Raw genomic sequence first — 17,998 nt, 5'->3', positions numbered from 1 at the left:
CAAAAATAGACATGTTAATAGATTATATTTATAAATTAACTAAATGCAAAGTGAGTGAACAGAAGAAAAATCTAAATCAAATCCATATTTGGTGTGAGCACCCTTTGACTTCAAAACAGCATCAATTCTTCTAGGTACACTTGCACAAAGTCAGGGATTTTGTAGGCATATAGTCAGGTGTATGATTAAACAATTATACCAAACAGGTGCTAATGATCATCAATTCAATATGTAGGTTGAAACACAATCATTAACTGAAACAGAAACAGCTGTGTAGGAGGAATAAAACTGGGTGAGGAACAGCCAAACTCAGCTAACAAGGTGAGGTTGCTGAAGACAGTTCACTGTCAAAAGTCATACACCATGGCAAGACTGAGCACAGCAACAAGACACAAGGTAGTTATACTGCATCAGCAAGGTCTCTCCCAGGCAGAAATTTCAAGGCAGACAGGGGTTTCCAGATGTGCTGTCCAAGCTCTTTTGAAGAAGCACAAAGAAACGGGCAACGTTGAGGACCGTAGACGCAGTGGTCGGCCAAGGAAACTTACTGCAGCAGATGAAAGACACATCGTGCTTACTTCCCTTCGCAATCGGAAGATGTCCAGCAGTGCCATCAGCTCAGAATTGGCAGAAAACAGTGGGACCCTGGTACACCCATCTACTGTCCGGAGAAGTCTGGTCAGAAGTGGCCTTCATGGAAGACTTGCGGCCAAAAAGCCATACCTCCGGACGTGGAAACAAGGCCAAACAACTCAACTATGCACGAAAACACAGGAACTGGGGTGCAGAAAAATGGCAGCAGGTGCTCTGGACTGATGAGTCAAAATTAGAAATATTTGGCTGTAGCAGAAGGCAGTTTGTTCGCCGAAGGGCTGGAGAGCGGTACACGAATGAGTGTCTGCAGGCAACAGTGAAGCATGGTGGAGGTTCCTTGCAAGTTTGGGGCTGCATTTCTGCAAATGGAGTTGGAGATTTGGTCAGAATTAATGGTCTCCTCAATGCTGAGAAGTACAGGCAGATACTTATCCATCATGCAATACCATCAGGGAGGCATCTGATTGGCCCCAAATTTATTCTGCAGCATGACAATGACCCCAAACATACAGCGAAAGTCATTAAGAACTATCTTCAGCTTAAAGAAGAACAAGGAGTCCTGGAAATGATGGTATGGCCCCCACAGAGCCCTGATCTCAACATCATCGAGTCTGTCTGGGATTATATGAAGACAGAGAAGCAACTGAGGCTGCCTAAATCCACAGAAGAACTGTGGTTAGTTCTCCAAGATGTTTGGGCCAACCTACCTGCCGAGTTCCTTCAAAAACTGTGCAAGTGTACCTAGAAGAATTGATGCTGTCTTGAAGGCAAAGGGTGGTCACACCAAATATTGATTTGATGTAGATTTTTCTTCTGTTCACTCACTTTGCATTTTGTTAATTGATAAATATAAACTATAAAACATGTCTATTTTTGAAAGCATTCTTACTTTACATCATTTTTTCACACCTGCCTAAAACCTTTGCACAGTACTGTATGTAAAAAAAAAAAAAAAAAAAAAAAAAAAAAAATTAATAATAATAATAATAATAATAATAATAATAATAATAATAATATGTAAAAAATAATTTAATTGTATGTAAAAATAATGTGATATCTTGTAACAATTGTAAGTCACCCTGGATAAGGGCGTCTGCTAAGAAATCAATAATAATAATAATAATACTTTACTACCATATCTTTTGAATCGTTTAATCTGTTTATGCACTCTGTAAACCAGTATTATTTCACTATGCGAGTCAATCAGTGTTTCCATAGTATGCAAATCTATTATCAAAAACATTTGCTGTTTGCAACATTTCTTGTCACTTATAAAGGACTTAATTGCGGAATGATAGTGACATGACATTATGAACTACCAGGAGATAACAAAACACACACAAAGTTTGATTGATAAACCACTGTGCTATGACTCCAACCAACTCGGTCTTGTAATATGCACTAATTTCGCAGTCAGAAAAGAGAATAGTTTGTAGAGACTGGCGTGGATAGCTGCCATTTCTACTTGCACATGGGAGATTCCATGACCGATGTCTGTAATGATGTAAAAAAAATATATGAATGGCTAATAAGTTCACAAATAAACCAGCAAATCTCAAGATGCAAGTGCTAAATCAATTTGGTCCTGAGATGACTGTGTGGAAATGTGTGTCAAAACGGCAAAATGTAGTTTAAATGAAAAGGGCTATTTCAGGAACTTTTAAATATGTTTCATATGTTCTGTTCTACTTCAAGCTCAACAAAAAATCAGGCTGACAAAGATCAACATTTCCAGTTTAAGGTACAATAACCAAGGCTTATAAATATGTTTATATTCCTAGTCACTGATTGGAGTCAAAGTAAATCAAAGTTAGGAGAATGTTAAGCAAATGAAGGGGAGGGAAAGAAAAGAACAGAACAGTCAGACTAGCCTGCACACTGAAGAGCAAAGGAAAGGACAAATTGCAATCATTTTGAAAACAAGCCAGTATCAGCAGGAAATAAAAAAAAGTTTTCAATTCATACCAAAGCCTCTGTGATGATTGTGCCAGATGCAGACCATGTAAACACCTCAATCTGCCCTGGAGTGTCAATCATAACATATCTATGGGCAGAAACAGAGGAAGGCAGTCACATACTGTTATATGTAATACATATGCTAACATTTGTACAGTAGTTAGAACCTTTTAATAGATCAAAATAACTGCTGCTGGTTTGTGGGGAAGTTGTTTACGTTATTGCTAGGCTACAGTTGATTTGCACTAGAAAATGTTCTTGAAAAGAAAGATGTAAATAACTCAAAATAAATATTGTATTTGTATCACAATGTCCTGCAGCCAAGAGTTGCCATTGAATTGTCAATGTTAAATTGACAAGTGTTTAGTAAAAGCCAGCTAATAGATATTGTTTCAAGGCTAGGACCCCAAACAAACAAAGCCATCAATCCAAGTGGATCAGATTGCGGTCAAAATAAGTTTTGCATGGAGCTAGACTCCATGGAATCAACATAATGGCCATTCTATTATCATTCCATTAAGTACAAATACTGGTATAATTAAGCATGCTTATATAGGGGGTAAATTTATTATGTATTTAATATTATGTTTGGTTTTGTATTAAACTTATGGAGCGAATTGTTTAGAAATAATGTATTAATGAAGATATTTAATGTATAAAGCTTTAAGGTTAATAGGCTCACCTGTAAAAAGGCAGGGCTTAGAGAATAAAAGGTAGCTTAAACCAGGTATACTCTCTCTAAAGAAGCAGACACAGAGATAGTATATGTGGTTGCAGAGACAGACCTGAGCCTATAAGCGCTAGAATACTTATGGGAAAATGTGGAACTGCAGAGATCAGCCCGTTCCACTGGAAGTTTAGGAAATATGCCGTTGTCTAATTATTTTGGTTGCTGATCACTGTGTATAATTGCACTTCTAAGATTGCTGCGAACCTGTTATATGAATACAGACTTTGCACTGCTTTTAAATTTACCTGCCGTCTGGGACTCAGTTTTCTTTTAAAGCGCAACATTTAGTCAGGGGCTCAGGACCACTCACAACTATTGCAAGTATTTAAGAATAAGGGATTGTCTGCCACTTACTTGTAATCCTGCTGCTTTTTCTCAATAAACTTAATCACCTGAGAATTAAAACAAGCAAAGTAAATGCAAGAGCAAACCACATGGTACTTTATTTATTTATAAAAAAATACTGCACATGCAATTAAAATAAATATTTTGATGGCATATGAAATGGAAGTGGTGGTTAAAATTAACCCTTTGCGGTCCTATGTCAGACCTGGTCCGACATTGCAATTTTCCCTTTCCGGTCCAAAGTCAGACCCCGTCCGACATCATCAAAAAGACGCAAAAAACAGGTCTCTAGTATTTTTTTCTCCGGAAAAAGCCAAGAAAACCATTCAATGGCCGAGTGAGATCGATAGGAGCCGAGAGAAGCCGAAAAAAAAAAAAAAATAAAAAAGGGGCGTATCTCATGAATACAGACAGCCCTGGCACCACATAGATAACACGGACATAAACAAACAAGATAGCTGCTTCTGCATCCAGCACTCAAAGAATATCATTTGCAGAGCTTTTTCAGATGTTATAGTAATAAAATAATGACTTGGATCGCATTACTGAGGCGTTTGGTGATAAAATGAGTGATCAGGAGATGATTTATCGGTATGTACGACTTATTATTTATTTCTTAGCATATGTGAAAGCGATAGCAAAACGAAAGGGTGGGGCGGGGCTGGAGATGCCTAGTGAGTGCTTTGTTGATATGCAGTGCCTTTTAAACCTGTTTTACTGTGAAAAAAAAATACTTTTAAACAGTGCGTCTAAAATAAACTGTGTGTGTGAAAATAAATTGGACCTGACACGCCTGAGACGCGCTGAATAACTGGACTGCTGCTAAGGGTCAAGGATGGCTATTTTTCTGCCAAATACACAAGAAAGTTTACAAATGAGAGGAGGCCATTCAGCCCATCTTGCTCGTTTGGTTGTTAGTAGCTTATTGATCCCAGAATCTTGTCAAGCAGCTTCTTGAAGGATCCCAGGAAGTCAGCTTCAACAACATTACTGGGGAGTTGGTTCCAGACCTTCACAATTCTGTGTAAAAAAGTGCCTCCTATTTTCTGTTCTGAATGCCCCTTTATCTAATCTCCATTTATGACCCCTGGTCCTTGCTTCTTTTTTCAGGTTGAAAAAGTCCCCTGGGTCGACATTGTCTATACCTTTTAGGATTTTGAATGCTTGAATCAGATCACCGCATAGTCTTCTTTGTTCAAGACTGAATAGATTCAGTTCTTTTAGCCTGTCTGTATATGACATGCCTTTTAAACCCCCATAATTGTTTAAAGCAAATGATGCACTATGTACTAACTTAACCAAAATAAAAACAGAGTTGTTGTTTCTGCTCAATCACGCAAACCTCATTACTCAAGCCTTACTTCAAACTAATTACTGTACTGGGCTGATGTTCCCTAGTGGTCTTCTGTCTAAAGCTGGAGATATGGCAAGAATGCCATCCAGCATCATTCTGTTCTCTAATGTGTTACTTTTCTCACCATCAGTGTAACTATTGCACAAGTGGAGATTCAAACTGACTGCAAGGTATTTTTTAGCTGCACCAGTCTTAAACATCTTGCATCAAGTAATACATTTAAAGGATATAGTTTAGTGATCCACCAGTGACAGCAAATAACTCTTGACAAGCATACACAGCCCCAGCAGGATTGCTGTAAGACATACTCAAAGGAACTGCCACAGCCAGTTTTAAAGACTTGAATAGAAGACAAGAAATAGTTACCTGATCAAATCTAGTAGCAAAAAGGTTTAAGGATGTCACAATCCCTCCATTAGGACCCAGACCATATCTGTGATTCGAGTTAAGGTGTTCTGTTGAGAAACAATTAAGTGTACAGTAATTTCCTTTGCTATAAAGTTTATATTGAAATGCGAACCCATTTAATTTTACACAGTATACATACCTGCTGTATGAGTCTATTATTCCACTGACTGCCACACATTCACAGCTTACTCAGACTTAAACCACTTATGTTCTTGAGAGAAATTATAACAAAAATAAATAACAAAAACTCAGAAATCAAAGGATACTGCTTCATCACCTCTTTATAATTCACAGTGTCCCGAATATCTGAAAAAAAGAAACAATTACACATCTAAAGGTGATTCTCTTCCTAAAGCTTAGACCAGCTGAGTGAGACCCTCCAATCGAAAAACAGGACAAATAACTGAATCAGGTTTTGTGTGACCAGAATACAGTCACAGCCAAAAGTATTGGCACCCTGTAGTTAATATAATTAAAGAAAACATGTTAAACACAAGCATTTAGAGAACATTAGCCACTAATTAATATGACCAACATCCACAATTTAGTTTAACAAACAATCTTTATTTTATTATATATATATATATATATATATATATAACTTGTGTTCATGACAAAAGTATTGGCACCTTTAAAAGTGTGTAAAAATGTAACAAATTAAAAAATATATACATTGATTGAAAACTATTACACTATTAAGCTGCATTATAAAGTCAACAGCCAGAAAATCAGGTAATTATTTCCAACATTTGTTGAACAAATGTTTTGGCAACACAGCAGATGATGGTCAAGACAAAGGAGTTGGATTCACGTTCAAGAAAAGTACTCGTAGCAAACGACAAAGGAAATGGCTATAGAACAGTATCAAAGAAATATGGAATACTAAAATCAATCAGAGCAACACAAGAAGTACCACAGAACAAATTCAACAGACAGCAGGTAGGAGAATCGTCCGAGCAGCTAAAAAAATACAAGATTAACAGCCAATGACTTAAAGAAAGATTTAGAAGCATCAGGCATAACAGAGCACGAAAGAACTGTCCAAAGACACCTGAACACAGAAGAGTTGTATGCATGTAGACCTCGCTGCAAACCACTTTTAAAGAAAATTCATTAAAACTTTGCCAAGAAGTATGAACAGGAATATGAAACATTCTTCAACAAAATCTGGTCCAATGTAACTAAAATATATTTTCCCCAAAAATGGACCACATTCAATGAAGAAAACCTTGTATCCAGAACCAAACATGAAGGTGGGGGTGTTTTAGCAGTTCAGGGACTGGAGACATTCATGTGATTGAATGCAGCCATTTATCAATACATTCCACAAAAGTACAATGATACCATCTGCTTGTAGGCTGATTGGCAGACAGTTTATCTTCCAACACTACAACCCAAAGCATACAGCTAAGCCCATGTTAATGGTTTGTTTTTTTTGCCGATTTTTCATTCTTAGCCCTCAAATAAGCAATTTGGACAGTTTTCAAAACAATTTTTGCTGTGTGTGTGTGTGGTTAGGGCTCTGGACTCTTGACCGGGGGGTCGTGGGTTCAATCCCAGGTGGAGGACACTGCTGCTCTACCCTTGAGCAAGGTACTTTACCTAGATTGCTCCAGTAAAAACCCAACTGTATAAATGGGTAATTGTATGTAAAAAAAATAATGTAATTGTATGTAAAAAATAATGTGATATCTTGTAACAATTGTAAGTCGCTCTGGATAAGGACGTCATCTAAGAAATAAAATAATAAAATAAATGGTTTATATATATACAAATACGAACTTTTTTTATTGATTATGAAAAACCAAAATACAGTATTTCAATAGACTACATAACAAAATAACAACAATGTGTTTACAATTGTTGCATTATAATACAGATCACAACATCAAAACAATTTTCCCCAATGGCAGCATTCTATAAGTATAAATAACATACTCCCCCCTCCCCCCCCCCCCCCATGGCAGCATTATAATAACATTATAATTAGGGCTTCTGTTTTTTCTGGTTTTATTTATTGTATTTTTCAGTGCTTATTTTTAGCTAATTTTCGAGTTTTATGTAAATCGTTTTTTTTGGGGGCTTTCGTTTTTGATATACTGTATGAAATTAGTGTTTTTGGTTACCTTCTAAAATGCATGAGATTTTTTTTGTGTGTCAAAATATGTATAGTAACTCGACAGTACTTGCACACTTAAGTTGTACCTTCGTTCCTTTGCTGTCTTCCACAAAGAAATCCCTATGGTCACACGCACATTCTTCTGGGGTTTTTGTGTGTAGGAATATTTGTACATTGTCACAATTCTGTTTCAAATCCTCTGTAAATCCCACTAACAAGCCTCCATCCTGATTGTAATCTCATTTTAAATCTCGCAAGTGGAGTCTCCAATAGAAATGTCACTCAGTAGTTGGGGCGGGTTTAAAGTATTCAGAACGAATCAATGATAGATACAAGTCAGGAAGGCGGGACATTGCCCAGCAGCAGTGGGAAATGTATTTATTATTATTTTTGTAGTAGGTTTTATTTTTTTTTAATGGGAAAAGGGTAAAGTCAATGTGAATTGATTAACCACTTCCACAGTTTTTTTCTGGTGTTTTCTGGTGTTTATTGGCTATCCACCGATTTAATTATTTTTGTAATCGGGGGGTGTTTTATCGGTTGAAACCAAAAATCAGAAGCCCTAATTATAATACTTGTGCAGGCATATCACTTTTTAGAAATTATTTTTTGTATGATAGATTTCAAAGCAGACGCACTTCAAACCCTCATCAATGCTAACGTCTTTATCTAGCAGAGGTTCTCAAACTTTTTTTTGCCGAGTCCCCCTTTTTGAAATGTTTCAGCTAATATAAAAGGCACTTTTATTTCAACCAAACACCTCCACTGTAAAATAAATAACCAGATTACAAAATGAAACCATGGCATAATTAGACCCACAGAGGTGAAGTGTTTAAATCAACAGCAAGCCTGCCATTTGTGTCACATGTGTTTCTGCTTCAAGATGGCTGTTCTGTGTGAATTCATTTGAAATTAAAAACTTGAATATCGGTTCCATCTTGTACTCCGATTTGTAAATAACGCCTGCTGCTTTAATTTCCACTTTAGTCTCTTATTCAGGGGTATGTGGACATTTAAAAAACATATGTTACTGTCTGAAAAATGTGTGTAACTTTTCACAGCAAACAGTTCTGGGAGCTGGAAGTACAGTACTTGCAAACAAACTGAGTTTGGCAATGATTGTAGCAATAATCATAGCATTGTCCAAGAACTGTGGCAAATTGAGAAACCTGAATATTAAATTTTTTTTTTTTTTTTGAACGGCGATAGCACTTTAAACACAACTATATACACAAACAAACAAACAAACAAATAAAACACAAGCAAACAAACATCTGGACACTTAGTAAACACGAAAGGAGGTCTGGCTTCACATTACACCACTTTCTGTTAAGGATTAATTGTATATGTGCTGTAATGTAATGCTAAGGATCTTAAGTAGGGCTTCTGTTTTTTTTTCTGTGCTTATTTTTTCTCCATTTTCGAGTTTTATGTAAATCTTTTTTTTCAGGGCTTTCTTTGTATATACTAAATTATTGTTTTCTGTTTCCTTGCACATTTAGTCGTACCTTCTTTGCTGTCTTTCACAACAAAATCCTTATGGTAATGGGCACATTCTTCTGTGGTTTTTGCGTGTCTAGGCATTTTTTTTACAATTTTGCCACAATTTGCAATTCTGTTTTAAATTCACACTACCTAACTGTACTATAGCTTTAAATCCCACAATTTAAAGTAATTGTAATCTCATTTTAACCCTTTGCGGTCCATTGTCGGACTGGGTCCGACATTGCAATTATTCCTCACAGGTCCTTTGTCGGACTGGGTCCGACATCATTATAGCAACGCAATAAACGGGTGTTTAGTCGTTTTTTCTCCGGAAAAAGCCGAGAAAACCATTCAATTGCCGAGTGGTAGCGACAGGAGCCGAGACAAGTCGGAAAAAAAAAAAAAAAAAAAAAAAAAGGCGTATTTCATGAATAGTCATACATGGTATCAGGTATCAGATAATGGGCGTCCATAATAAACAAGCTGGCTAAGTGCGTCAGCGCACTGAGACTATCATGGACATTTGCAGAGCTTTTTTCAGATGTTATAGTAATAAAATAATGACTTTGATCGCATTATTGAGGAGTTTGGTGATAAAACGAGTGATCTGGAGATGATCGATCGGTATGTACGACTATTATTATTATTATTATTTATTTCTTACACAGCTGAACGCTATAGCAAACAAAAGGCTGGGGAGGGGCTGGAGATGCCTAGTGTGTGCTTTGTTGATATGCAGGGCCATTTAAACCCGTTTGACTGTGAAAAAAAATACTTTTAAACAGCGCGTATAAAATTAACTGCGCGTGTGAAAATTAATTATTCCTGGCGTGCCTGACGCGCGATTAATAAATGGACCGCAAAGGGTTAAAGAGTCTCAATAGAAATGGCAATGAGGGAAAGACCTTGTGACAGCCTGGAGAGACAGCTGACAGGAGGAAATAGACCCCATTAGGGCTGGCAGGGGCACCCTGGCTGGCAGTATCCAGCTCTGTGTTTTCAAATGGAAAAGGATGCTGGAGACACCCGCCCAAGGCTTCAAAGAGATTAAAGAGAAAAATACCCCTAGAGTATACGAGAGCGGGGGAAGATGACTCAAGGATGACAACACAGACGGATATGAGAACGGAGAGTACTTTGCAAAGAACTAGCTCAAGAGCTGCCTGTGGCTGGAGCAAAGTGACAACGTTAGGGGTTTGAGGATTCATCAAGTGAGAATGAAATGCTTGAGGGAGAAGGGACAAGGGCCTCGCATTGATCAGTACTTCTTACGAAGTCAGTCAAGTCAGTCGAATGAAATCCGACAGGAAGCAAACCACAGTTTGCAGGATATCAGCAGCCCTGTCATAGATGAGAAGAGGACTTGCATAAACACAACTAGTGATGAACCTAATGATCCCTGTGAACCCGTAAGAGAGAAAAGAACCTCAACGGGCACAAGCCTGGAGTTAAATGGCCAAGAGCTTCTGAGAAAACAGTGTGGGACACAGTAAACACTGATCTCTGTTTTGCATTGGAAAGATTAGGTGGAACAATTGAAAAGAAGCTGGATAAAATTTGGGGATACCATCTACATATATGGAAGCGAGAGGTTTGGAGTTGAAAAAAGGAAGGAAAAAGTACAAATTATTCCTGGAAAGTCTAGACGGCAGCAGGAGATTGAGTGCTGAATTAGAGAAAGGAGGCAGCTGAGGAAGCGGAATAAAAGTCAGAAGGAAGCACTCATTCTATTACACAGGGTCATAAGAGATAAGATTGCATCATTGTGCAGAGCTGAGTGCCTACGGAAACGCTGCAAAGAAGGAGCATGCAAGAACTTTTATAAAGACCCATTCAAATTTGCAAAGAAGTTAGTTATTCACCAGAGAGAAAAATGGCACACTAAAAGCAACTAAGTCCGAGCTAGAGAGATATCCTGAGAAAACACACACATATTAAAAAAAGGCAGGAGCCTATGTCGATTCCTTTAGACATCCAACCTATCAACCCACCAGAATACCAAATGGAGGAATGTGCGCCTAAATGGAAAGAAGTAGATCAAGCTGTGAAAAAGGAAAGGGCAACATCATCATCTCCTGGGCGTAATGGAGTTCCGTACAGAGTGTACAAGAGTGCCCATAGTGTTCTACGAATCATGTGATGGGAGCGACATCGTGTGAGAAGAGCATCGTTTTAAAAGTGCAGAGCAGTTAGAAGCAGTAAGGAGAAATTACAGCTTTAATTGCTTTAAATCAGAAAACACTGCAGCTTAAAGCTGCATGTCTTTTTCTGACAACAAGCTGAAGCTCAGAGCAGCTGATTCAAATTCGCTGCTGTTCTGAGACACGGGGGAGGGGCGGAGCTACCAGCACAACAGAACACAACAAAGCGAGGCAGTTCAAACAGCGACAGCATGGGAGCGACATTGTGTGAGAAGTGCATCGTTTTAAAAGTGTAGAGCAGTTTAAAAACCAGGTTGACAGCTACAGAAGCTAAACTAAACTTCCAAAAAAAAAAAAAAGAAACAAAAAAAATTAACATGGTCTTCAAGCCAGTAATTTGTAACACACGAGTGCCGCACGATCCAGGACTTGCTTCAACGAGTAAGTATGCTAGAAATGGAGCTGCAGGAAATGAGACAGCAACAGGAACTTGAGGAGCTGGCACACCCACAATTCATGCAATTAATGGAATTCAGCACCCCTAGCAGACTGAAAGCCACCAGGATAGAAGAGGGTCAAAACAGCTGGGTTCAGGTAGGCAGCAGAGAAAAAAAAAAAACTGGTCAAACACAACCACGAGGAATCAAAACATCCAACAAATTTGAGCCACTTCAAAATTTAGATGACCAAAACCAACATCAAGAGAATGAAAGGAACAACATCCAGGACCCTATAAACAGTGCTGGCCAGGCAGCAAAAAGAAGGGAGGTCATGATTGTTGGGGACTCCATATTGAGAAACACAGCAAGTTCAGTTCGCAGTTTGGACCCCCTTACTACAACAGTGTGCTGCCTTCCAGGAGCCTCTATCACACACATCACTGAGAACGTGGACAGGCTCCTAGAACAAACAGGAGACAACCCGGTAGTAGTGGTCCACATCGGTACAAACATCATTGGAAGAGACAAGCCAAGATAAAAGCGAAAAAAAGGCACTTTACAGAGCATTTAAAAGGGACCAAAAACAAAGTACACAGAAAGAGTACTTGGAACTGCAAACACAAGTCAAAAAGGAAGTTAGAAAGGCCAAGAGACAGATAGAAATGAACATTGCTATGGGGGCTAAAACCAATTCCAAAATGCTTTTCCAATATTATAACAGCAAGAGAACATTCAAAGAGGAGGTTAAATGTCTAAGAGACACCAAATGGCAAAATCATAGACAACGAAAAAAATAGCAAATATATTAAATGATTACTTTTCACAAGTTTTTACAAAAGGAGGATACAGACAACATGCCACACATGTCGACCTGTTCCTATCCAGTTTTAAATAACTTTAGCATAACAGAGGCAGATGTTTTAAAGGGACTAGGAGCTCTTAAAATAAACAAATCCCCTGGGCCAGATGAGATCCTCCCAATAGTACTCAAAGAAATGAAAGAAGTTATTTACAAACAGCTAACCAAGATCATGCAACACAGTCTCTTGACACAGGGGTTGTACCGACAGACTGGAGAATTGCAAACGTAATACCGATCCACAAAAAGGGAGACAAAACCGAACCAGGTAACGACAGACCAATAAACCGGACTTCTATTATATGCAAACTACAATAAGATCCAAACTGGAAAATTACCTTTATGGTAACAGTATCCTGGGAGACATTCAGCATGGTTTTAGGAAAGGGAGATCATGTCTAACCTGCTTGATTTTTTTAAGGATGCAAACATCGACAATGGATAATTGCAAAGCATACGACATGGTTTATTTAGATTTCCAGAAAGCTTTTGACAAAGTCCCGCACAAAAGATTAATTCTCAAACTGAACGCAGTAGGGATTCAAGGAAATGCATGCACATGGATTAGGGAGTGGTTAACATGTAGAAAACAGAACGTACGGATTAGAGGAGAAACCTCAAAATGCTGCAAGGTAACCAGTGGAGTACCACAGGGATCAGTATTAGGTCCTCTGCTATTCCTAATCTACATTAACGATTTAGATTGTGGTATAGTAAGCAAACTTGTTACATTTGCAGACGACACAAAAATAGGAGGAGTGGCAAACACTGTTGCAGCAGCAAAGGTCATTCAAATTGATCTAGACAGCATTCAGAACTGGGCAGACACATGGCAAATGACATTTAATAGAGAAAAGTGTAAGGTACTGCACGCAGGCAATAAAAATGTGCATTATAAATATCATATTGGAGATACTGAAATTGAAGAAGGAATCTATGAAAATGACCTAGGAGTTTATGTTGACTCAGAAATGTCTTCATCTAGACAATGTGGGGAAGCTATTAAAAAAAAAAAAAGGCCAACAAGATCCTAGGATATATTGTGAAAAGTGTTGAATTTAAATCAAGGGAAGTAATGTTAAAACTTTACAATGCATTAGTAAGACCTCATCTAGAATATTGTGTTCGGTTCTGGTCACCTTGTTACAAAAAGGATATTGCTGCTCTAGAAAGAGTGCAAAGAAGAGCATCCAGAATTATCCCAGGTTTAAAAAGGCATGTTGTATGCAGACAAGCTAAAAATTATTGAACAAAAGAAGACTACGCGGTGATCTGATTCAAGCATTCAAAATTCTAAAAGGTATTGACAATGTCGACCCAGGGGACTTTTTTGACCTGAAAAAAGAAACAAGGACCAGGGGTCACAAATGGAGATTAGATAAAGGGGCATTCAGAACAGAAAATAAGAGGCACTTTTTTACACAGAGAATTGTGAGGGTCTGGAACCAACTCCCCAGTAATGTTGTTGAAGCTGACACCCTGGGATCCTTCAAGAAGCTGCTTGATGAGATTCTGGGATCAATAAGCTACGAACAACCAAACAAGCAAGATGGCTTATGTTCTTATGAAATTGATGAAAGTAGCATGGGAAAAGCAGGTTGTACCAAGAGCATGGCGCCAAGCAGGTGGGGTCTTTATACCCCCAAAAAAAGATTCTACAAGTATCGGGCAGTTTCGCCTTATTTTCCTGTTAAACATGGAAGGCAAGATTTTCTTCAGCATTGTTGCTCACAAATTGTCAGCTTACCTATTGAAGAATTGCTTCCTTGACACTTCAGTATAGAAAGCTGGTATTCCAGGTTCCCCAGGATGCTTACAGCACATCAGTATGATCTGGCAGCAAATTCAAAACAGCTAAAAAAGGAGATGTGACATCCCTGGATTTGGCTAATGCATACGATTCAGTACCACATGAGCTTCTTTGGGCAGCAATTGATTTTTTCAGTGTGCCGAGGACAATAACAAAAACTTAGTGAAAGCCTACTTCGGAGATTTGCAATTTTGTTTTTCAACTTCAGAATTCACCACTACATGACAATGTTTACAAATTGGAATAATGGCAGGATGCACCATTTCCCCCCTGGCTTTTACCATGGCAATGGAAGTAATTATTAGGGTGTCAAAATGGGTAGTGGGAGGAGAACGCTTGGCTTCTAGAATGCGACTGCCACCAATTAGAGCATACATGGATGACATGACAATCATGACTACAACAGTAGTTGTGAGGCAATACCAACAGTGTCTGAGAAGCCTATTAAGTCCTGGGAGATGGTATGATGATGGGGACCTAAAGGACACAGTTCGTGTGGGAGAAGTGAGACAACAAGCAGTACAAGGGTTGAAGATCATAGACAGCAGCGCTTTACCAGGCAAACAAACTCTGGTGCTTTCAGGTTGGTCTACTGCCAAGACTTCTGTGGCCACTCACTGTGTACGAGGTCTCCTTGACAACAGTAGAGAAGCTGTAAGTTTTAATCAGTTCATATATCAGGAAATGGTTTGGAATTCCATGCTGCCTCAGCAGAGTGGGACTGTATGGTAAAGGGATACTGCAGCTGCCAGTCTTAGCTCTAACCGAGGAGTTTAAGTGTGCCATGGTTAGATTGGAAATGACATTGGTAGAGTCATTATTATTATTATTATTATTATTTTAGTTCCTAGCAGACGCCCTTATCCAGGACGACTTACAATTGTTACAAGATATCACATTATTTTTACATACAATTACCCATTTATACAGTTGGGTTTTTACTGGAGCAATCTAGGTAAAGTACCTTGCTCAAGGGTACAACAGCAGTGTCCCCGACCGGGGATTGAACCTACGACCCTCCGGTCAAGAGTCCAGAGCCCTAACCACTACTTTATACTGCTGCCAGTATGACGAATGTGTGAGGGAGGCAGCAGAAACTGTTAAAAACTGGAAGTGGACGGCAGAGGAAGCTGTGGAAGATGCAAAGGCTGCTCTTCATATCAGTGATATCAAGGGGCAAGTACAGCATGTAAGAAAAGGCCTTGATCTCAGTTCAGCTCCTCCTACATGGCACAAAGCAGCCCCAGCTCAACAGAGGAAGCTGGTAGTCAACGAAGTGCAAAAGCAGGAGGAGAGGAGGAGGTGCGTAAAGGCAGTTTCCCATGCCAAGCAGGAAGAATGGACTAGATGGGAGAGTGTAGAACACCACAAGATTGGCTGGCGAGATCTATGGATAATGGAACACAACAGGATCAGTTTCCTCATCAGGTCAACATATGATGTTCTCCCTTTACCACAGAACTTTAATCTATGGGTAGGAGAGGATCCGCGGGGTCCTTTGTGTTCATCACCAGCTACATTAAGACACATTTTGACAGGATGTAAGGTGGGTCTTAGTCAAGGATGGTTTACTTGGCATCATGACCAGGTGCTGCAATGTTTGGCCTTCGCACTGGAAGACAAGCACAGCATGACCAACAGGTTGCCACCAATGCCAGCAATATATGACACACGAAAAACAACATTCCTCCTTCCAGGGGAGCAACCACCAAGAAAAGGTATTAAAACCAAAACTTCTCTAGGGCAACTAGAAGCTGCTAAAGACTGGAAAATGCTGGCAGATGTTGACAACGGCTTACTTTCCACCACTAACCTTCGACCGGATATTGTCTTGTGGTCTGGATCAGCACGCCTTGTTCACCAGGTGGTTAACAGTGCCATGGGAGGATGCTCTGAATGAGGCATATGAAAGGAAGAAACTTTGGTATGCTCAACTAGCTGCTGAAGCATAACAGCAAGGATGGAGAGTCAGGTTTACCCAGTGGAGGTAGGTTGTCGAGGATTTGTGGCACACTCCACAACCCGATTTCTCAGAGACAAGAGTTGCGATGCATAGTGAAGAACTTATCTGAAGCAGCATATAGGTGCAGCAACTGGCTCTGGTTGAGACAAAAAAAATTCAGGTTGGGGACCGTAACACTTTGTGGTCCTATGTCGGACCAGGTCCAACATTACAATTTTCCCTTTCCGTCAAAAAGACGTCTCTAGTTATTTTTTCTTCGGAAAAAGCAGAGAAAACCTTTCAATGGCCGAGTGAGACCGATAGGAGCCGAGACAAGCCGAAAAAAGGGGCGGATCTGACACAGTCCCTGTACCACAGAGATAACACGGACATAAAACAAACAAGATAGCTGCTTCCGCATCCAGCGCTCAAAGAACATCACAGACATTTGCCAAGCTTTTTGAGATGTTACAGTAATAAAATAATGACTTGGATCGCATTATTGAGGAGTTTGGTGATAAAACGAGTGATCAGGAGATGATTTAACAGTATGCACGACTATGAAGAGGTATGTGATAAATACAGCGAACAAGGGGTGGGGTGGGGCTGGAGATTGTCCTGTTGATATGCAGTGCCTTTTAAACCTGTTTTATTTTGAATAAAATTACTTTTAAACAGCACGTGTAAAATAAACAGCGTGTGTGAAAATAAAACATACCGCTAAGGGTTAAGCATCGTAGAAAGAAAGCAACATCAATGTAAAGGAAGGCAAGTAAGCTGGCTCAGCTGAGTGGGGGGCGGAGGGGTGCGATGCTGGGACGCCAGAATACCCCTAATATTATATTTGTCTCCATCACTCTCAGACAACAAAGTTTCTGTAACACCTATCACATTGTAGTTACTTGTTAGTGCAGTAGCTTCAAGTTCTAACGTTTTGTTTCGGAGAATTCTAGCATTTAGATAAATACATTTAATGGCTGTCTTACCTGAGTTGTTGCCCTTGTTTTGATGTAGTCTCCCTTCTGTTTTTTTGTTTCTCCCCCCTTCCTTTCTAGTTTAAATGCTTCTGAACCTCCTCAAGGATCTTTTCTCTGAGCAGATTGGTTCCCTTTTTTGTTTAAGTGCAGTCCGTCCCACCTATATAGATAGTCCTTGTTGTAGAATGCACTCCAATGTTCAAGAAAGGTGAAGCCTTCCTGTGTGCACCACGATTTCAGCTATGCATTGATTTTGTATTTCCAGTTGTCCGTATGCTCCTTTGCAAGGTGCCGGCACTATCCCAGAAAATACCACAGTTTTGGTCTTGTCTTTTAATTTCCTTCCTAGCTCTCAGTATTTGTTTTAAGTTTGGATTTCTGGTGGTTGTGTTTGATGAAGTTTCTTTTTTCCCTGCTTCTCCCTATCTGAACCCAGCTGTTTCGACTCTCTTCCATCTCCCTGGTGGCTTTGAGTCTGCTAGGGGTGCAGACTTCCATGAATTGTGGGTGTGTCAGCTCCTCAAGCTCCTGTTGCTGTCTCATTTCCTCCAGCTCCATTTCTAACAGACTTACTCGTTGAAGCAAGTCCTGGATCGTGCGGCACTTTACACACACTTGGTTGAGCTCTGTTGTGTTTTCTCGGATTTCCCACATCATGCAGGTGTCACAGATTACTGGTTTGAAGACCATGTTAATTATTATTATTTTTTAAGTTATTTAGTTTAGCTTCTGCAGCTGTCAACCTGCTTTCTAACTGCTCCGCACTATCGAAATGTTGGGCAGCTGGCTCTCTGAGCTATATATATTATATATATATATATATATATATGAAATGCAG

At 39.3% G+C, this 17,998-nt stretch overlaps 1 protein-coding gene across 1 annotated transcript in view; it reads right to left on the bottom strand.

Annotated features, from left to right (window-relative positions):
* The window catches only part of gpn1 (GPN-loop GTPase 1), an 89,485-nt gene that overhangs the window by 37,179 nt on the left and 34,308 nt on the right, over nucleotides 1–17,998 (bottom strand). Inside the window, exons 3-6 of the mRNA XM_034005303.3 lie at nucleotides 5,654–5,693; nucleotides 5,346–5,412; nucleotides 3,635–3,672; nucleotides 2,560–2,638 (exon numbers count right to left, since the gene is read on the bottom strand). Coding sequence (XP_033861194.1) covers nucleotides 2,560–2,638; nucleotides 3,635–3,672; nucleotides 5,346–5,412; nucleotides 5,654–5,693 — 224 coding nt within the window. The remainder of the gene's footprint in view (nucleotides 1–2,559; nucleotides 2,639–3,634; nucleotides 3,673–5,345; nucleotides 5,413–5,653; nucleotides 5,694–17,998) is intronic.

This window comes from Acipenser ruthenus, chromosome 5 (genome assembly GCF_902713425.1).
Source record: "Acipenser ruthenus chromosome 5, fAciRut3.2 maternal haplotype, whole genome shotgun sequence".
NCBI classification, from domain to species: Eukaryota; Metazoa; Chordata; class Actinopteri; order Acipenseriformes; family Acipenseridae; genus Acipenser; species Acipenser ruthenus.
The sequence above is the reverse complement of the archived record's forward strand: the minus strand, read 5'-3'. Positions and strand labels throughout refer to the sequence as shown.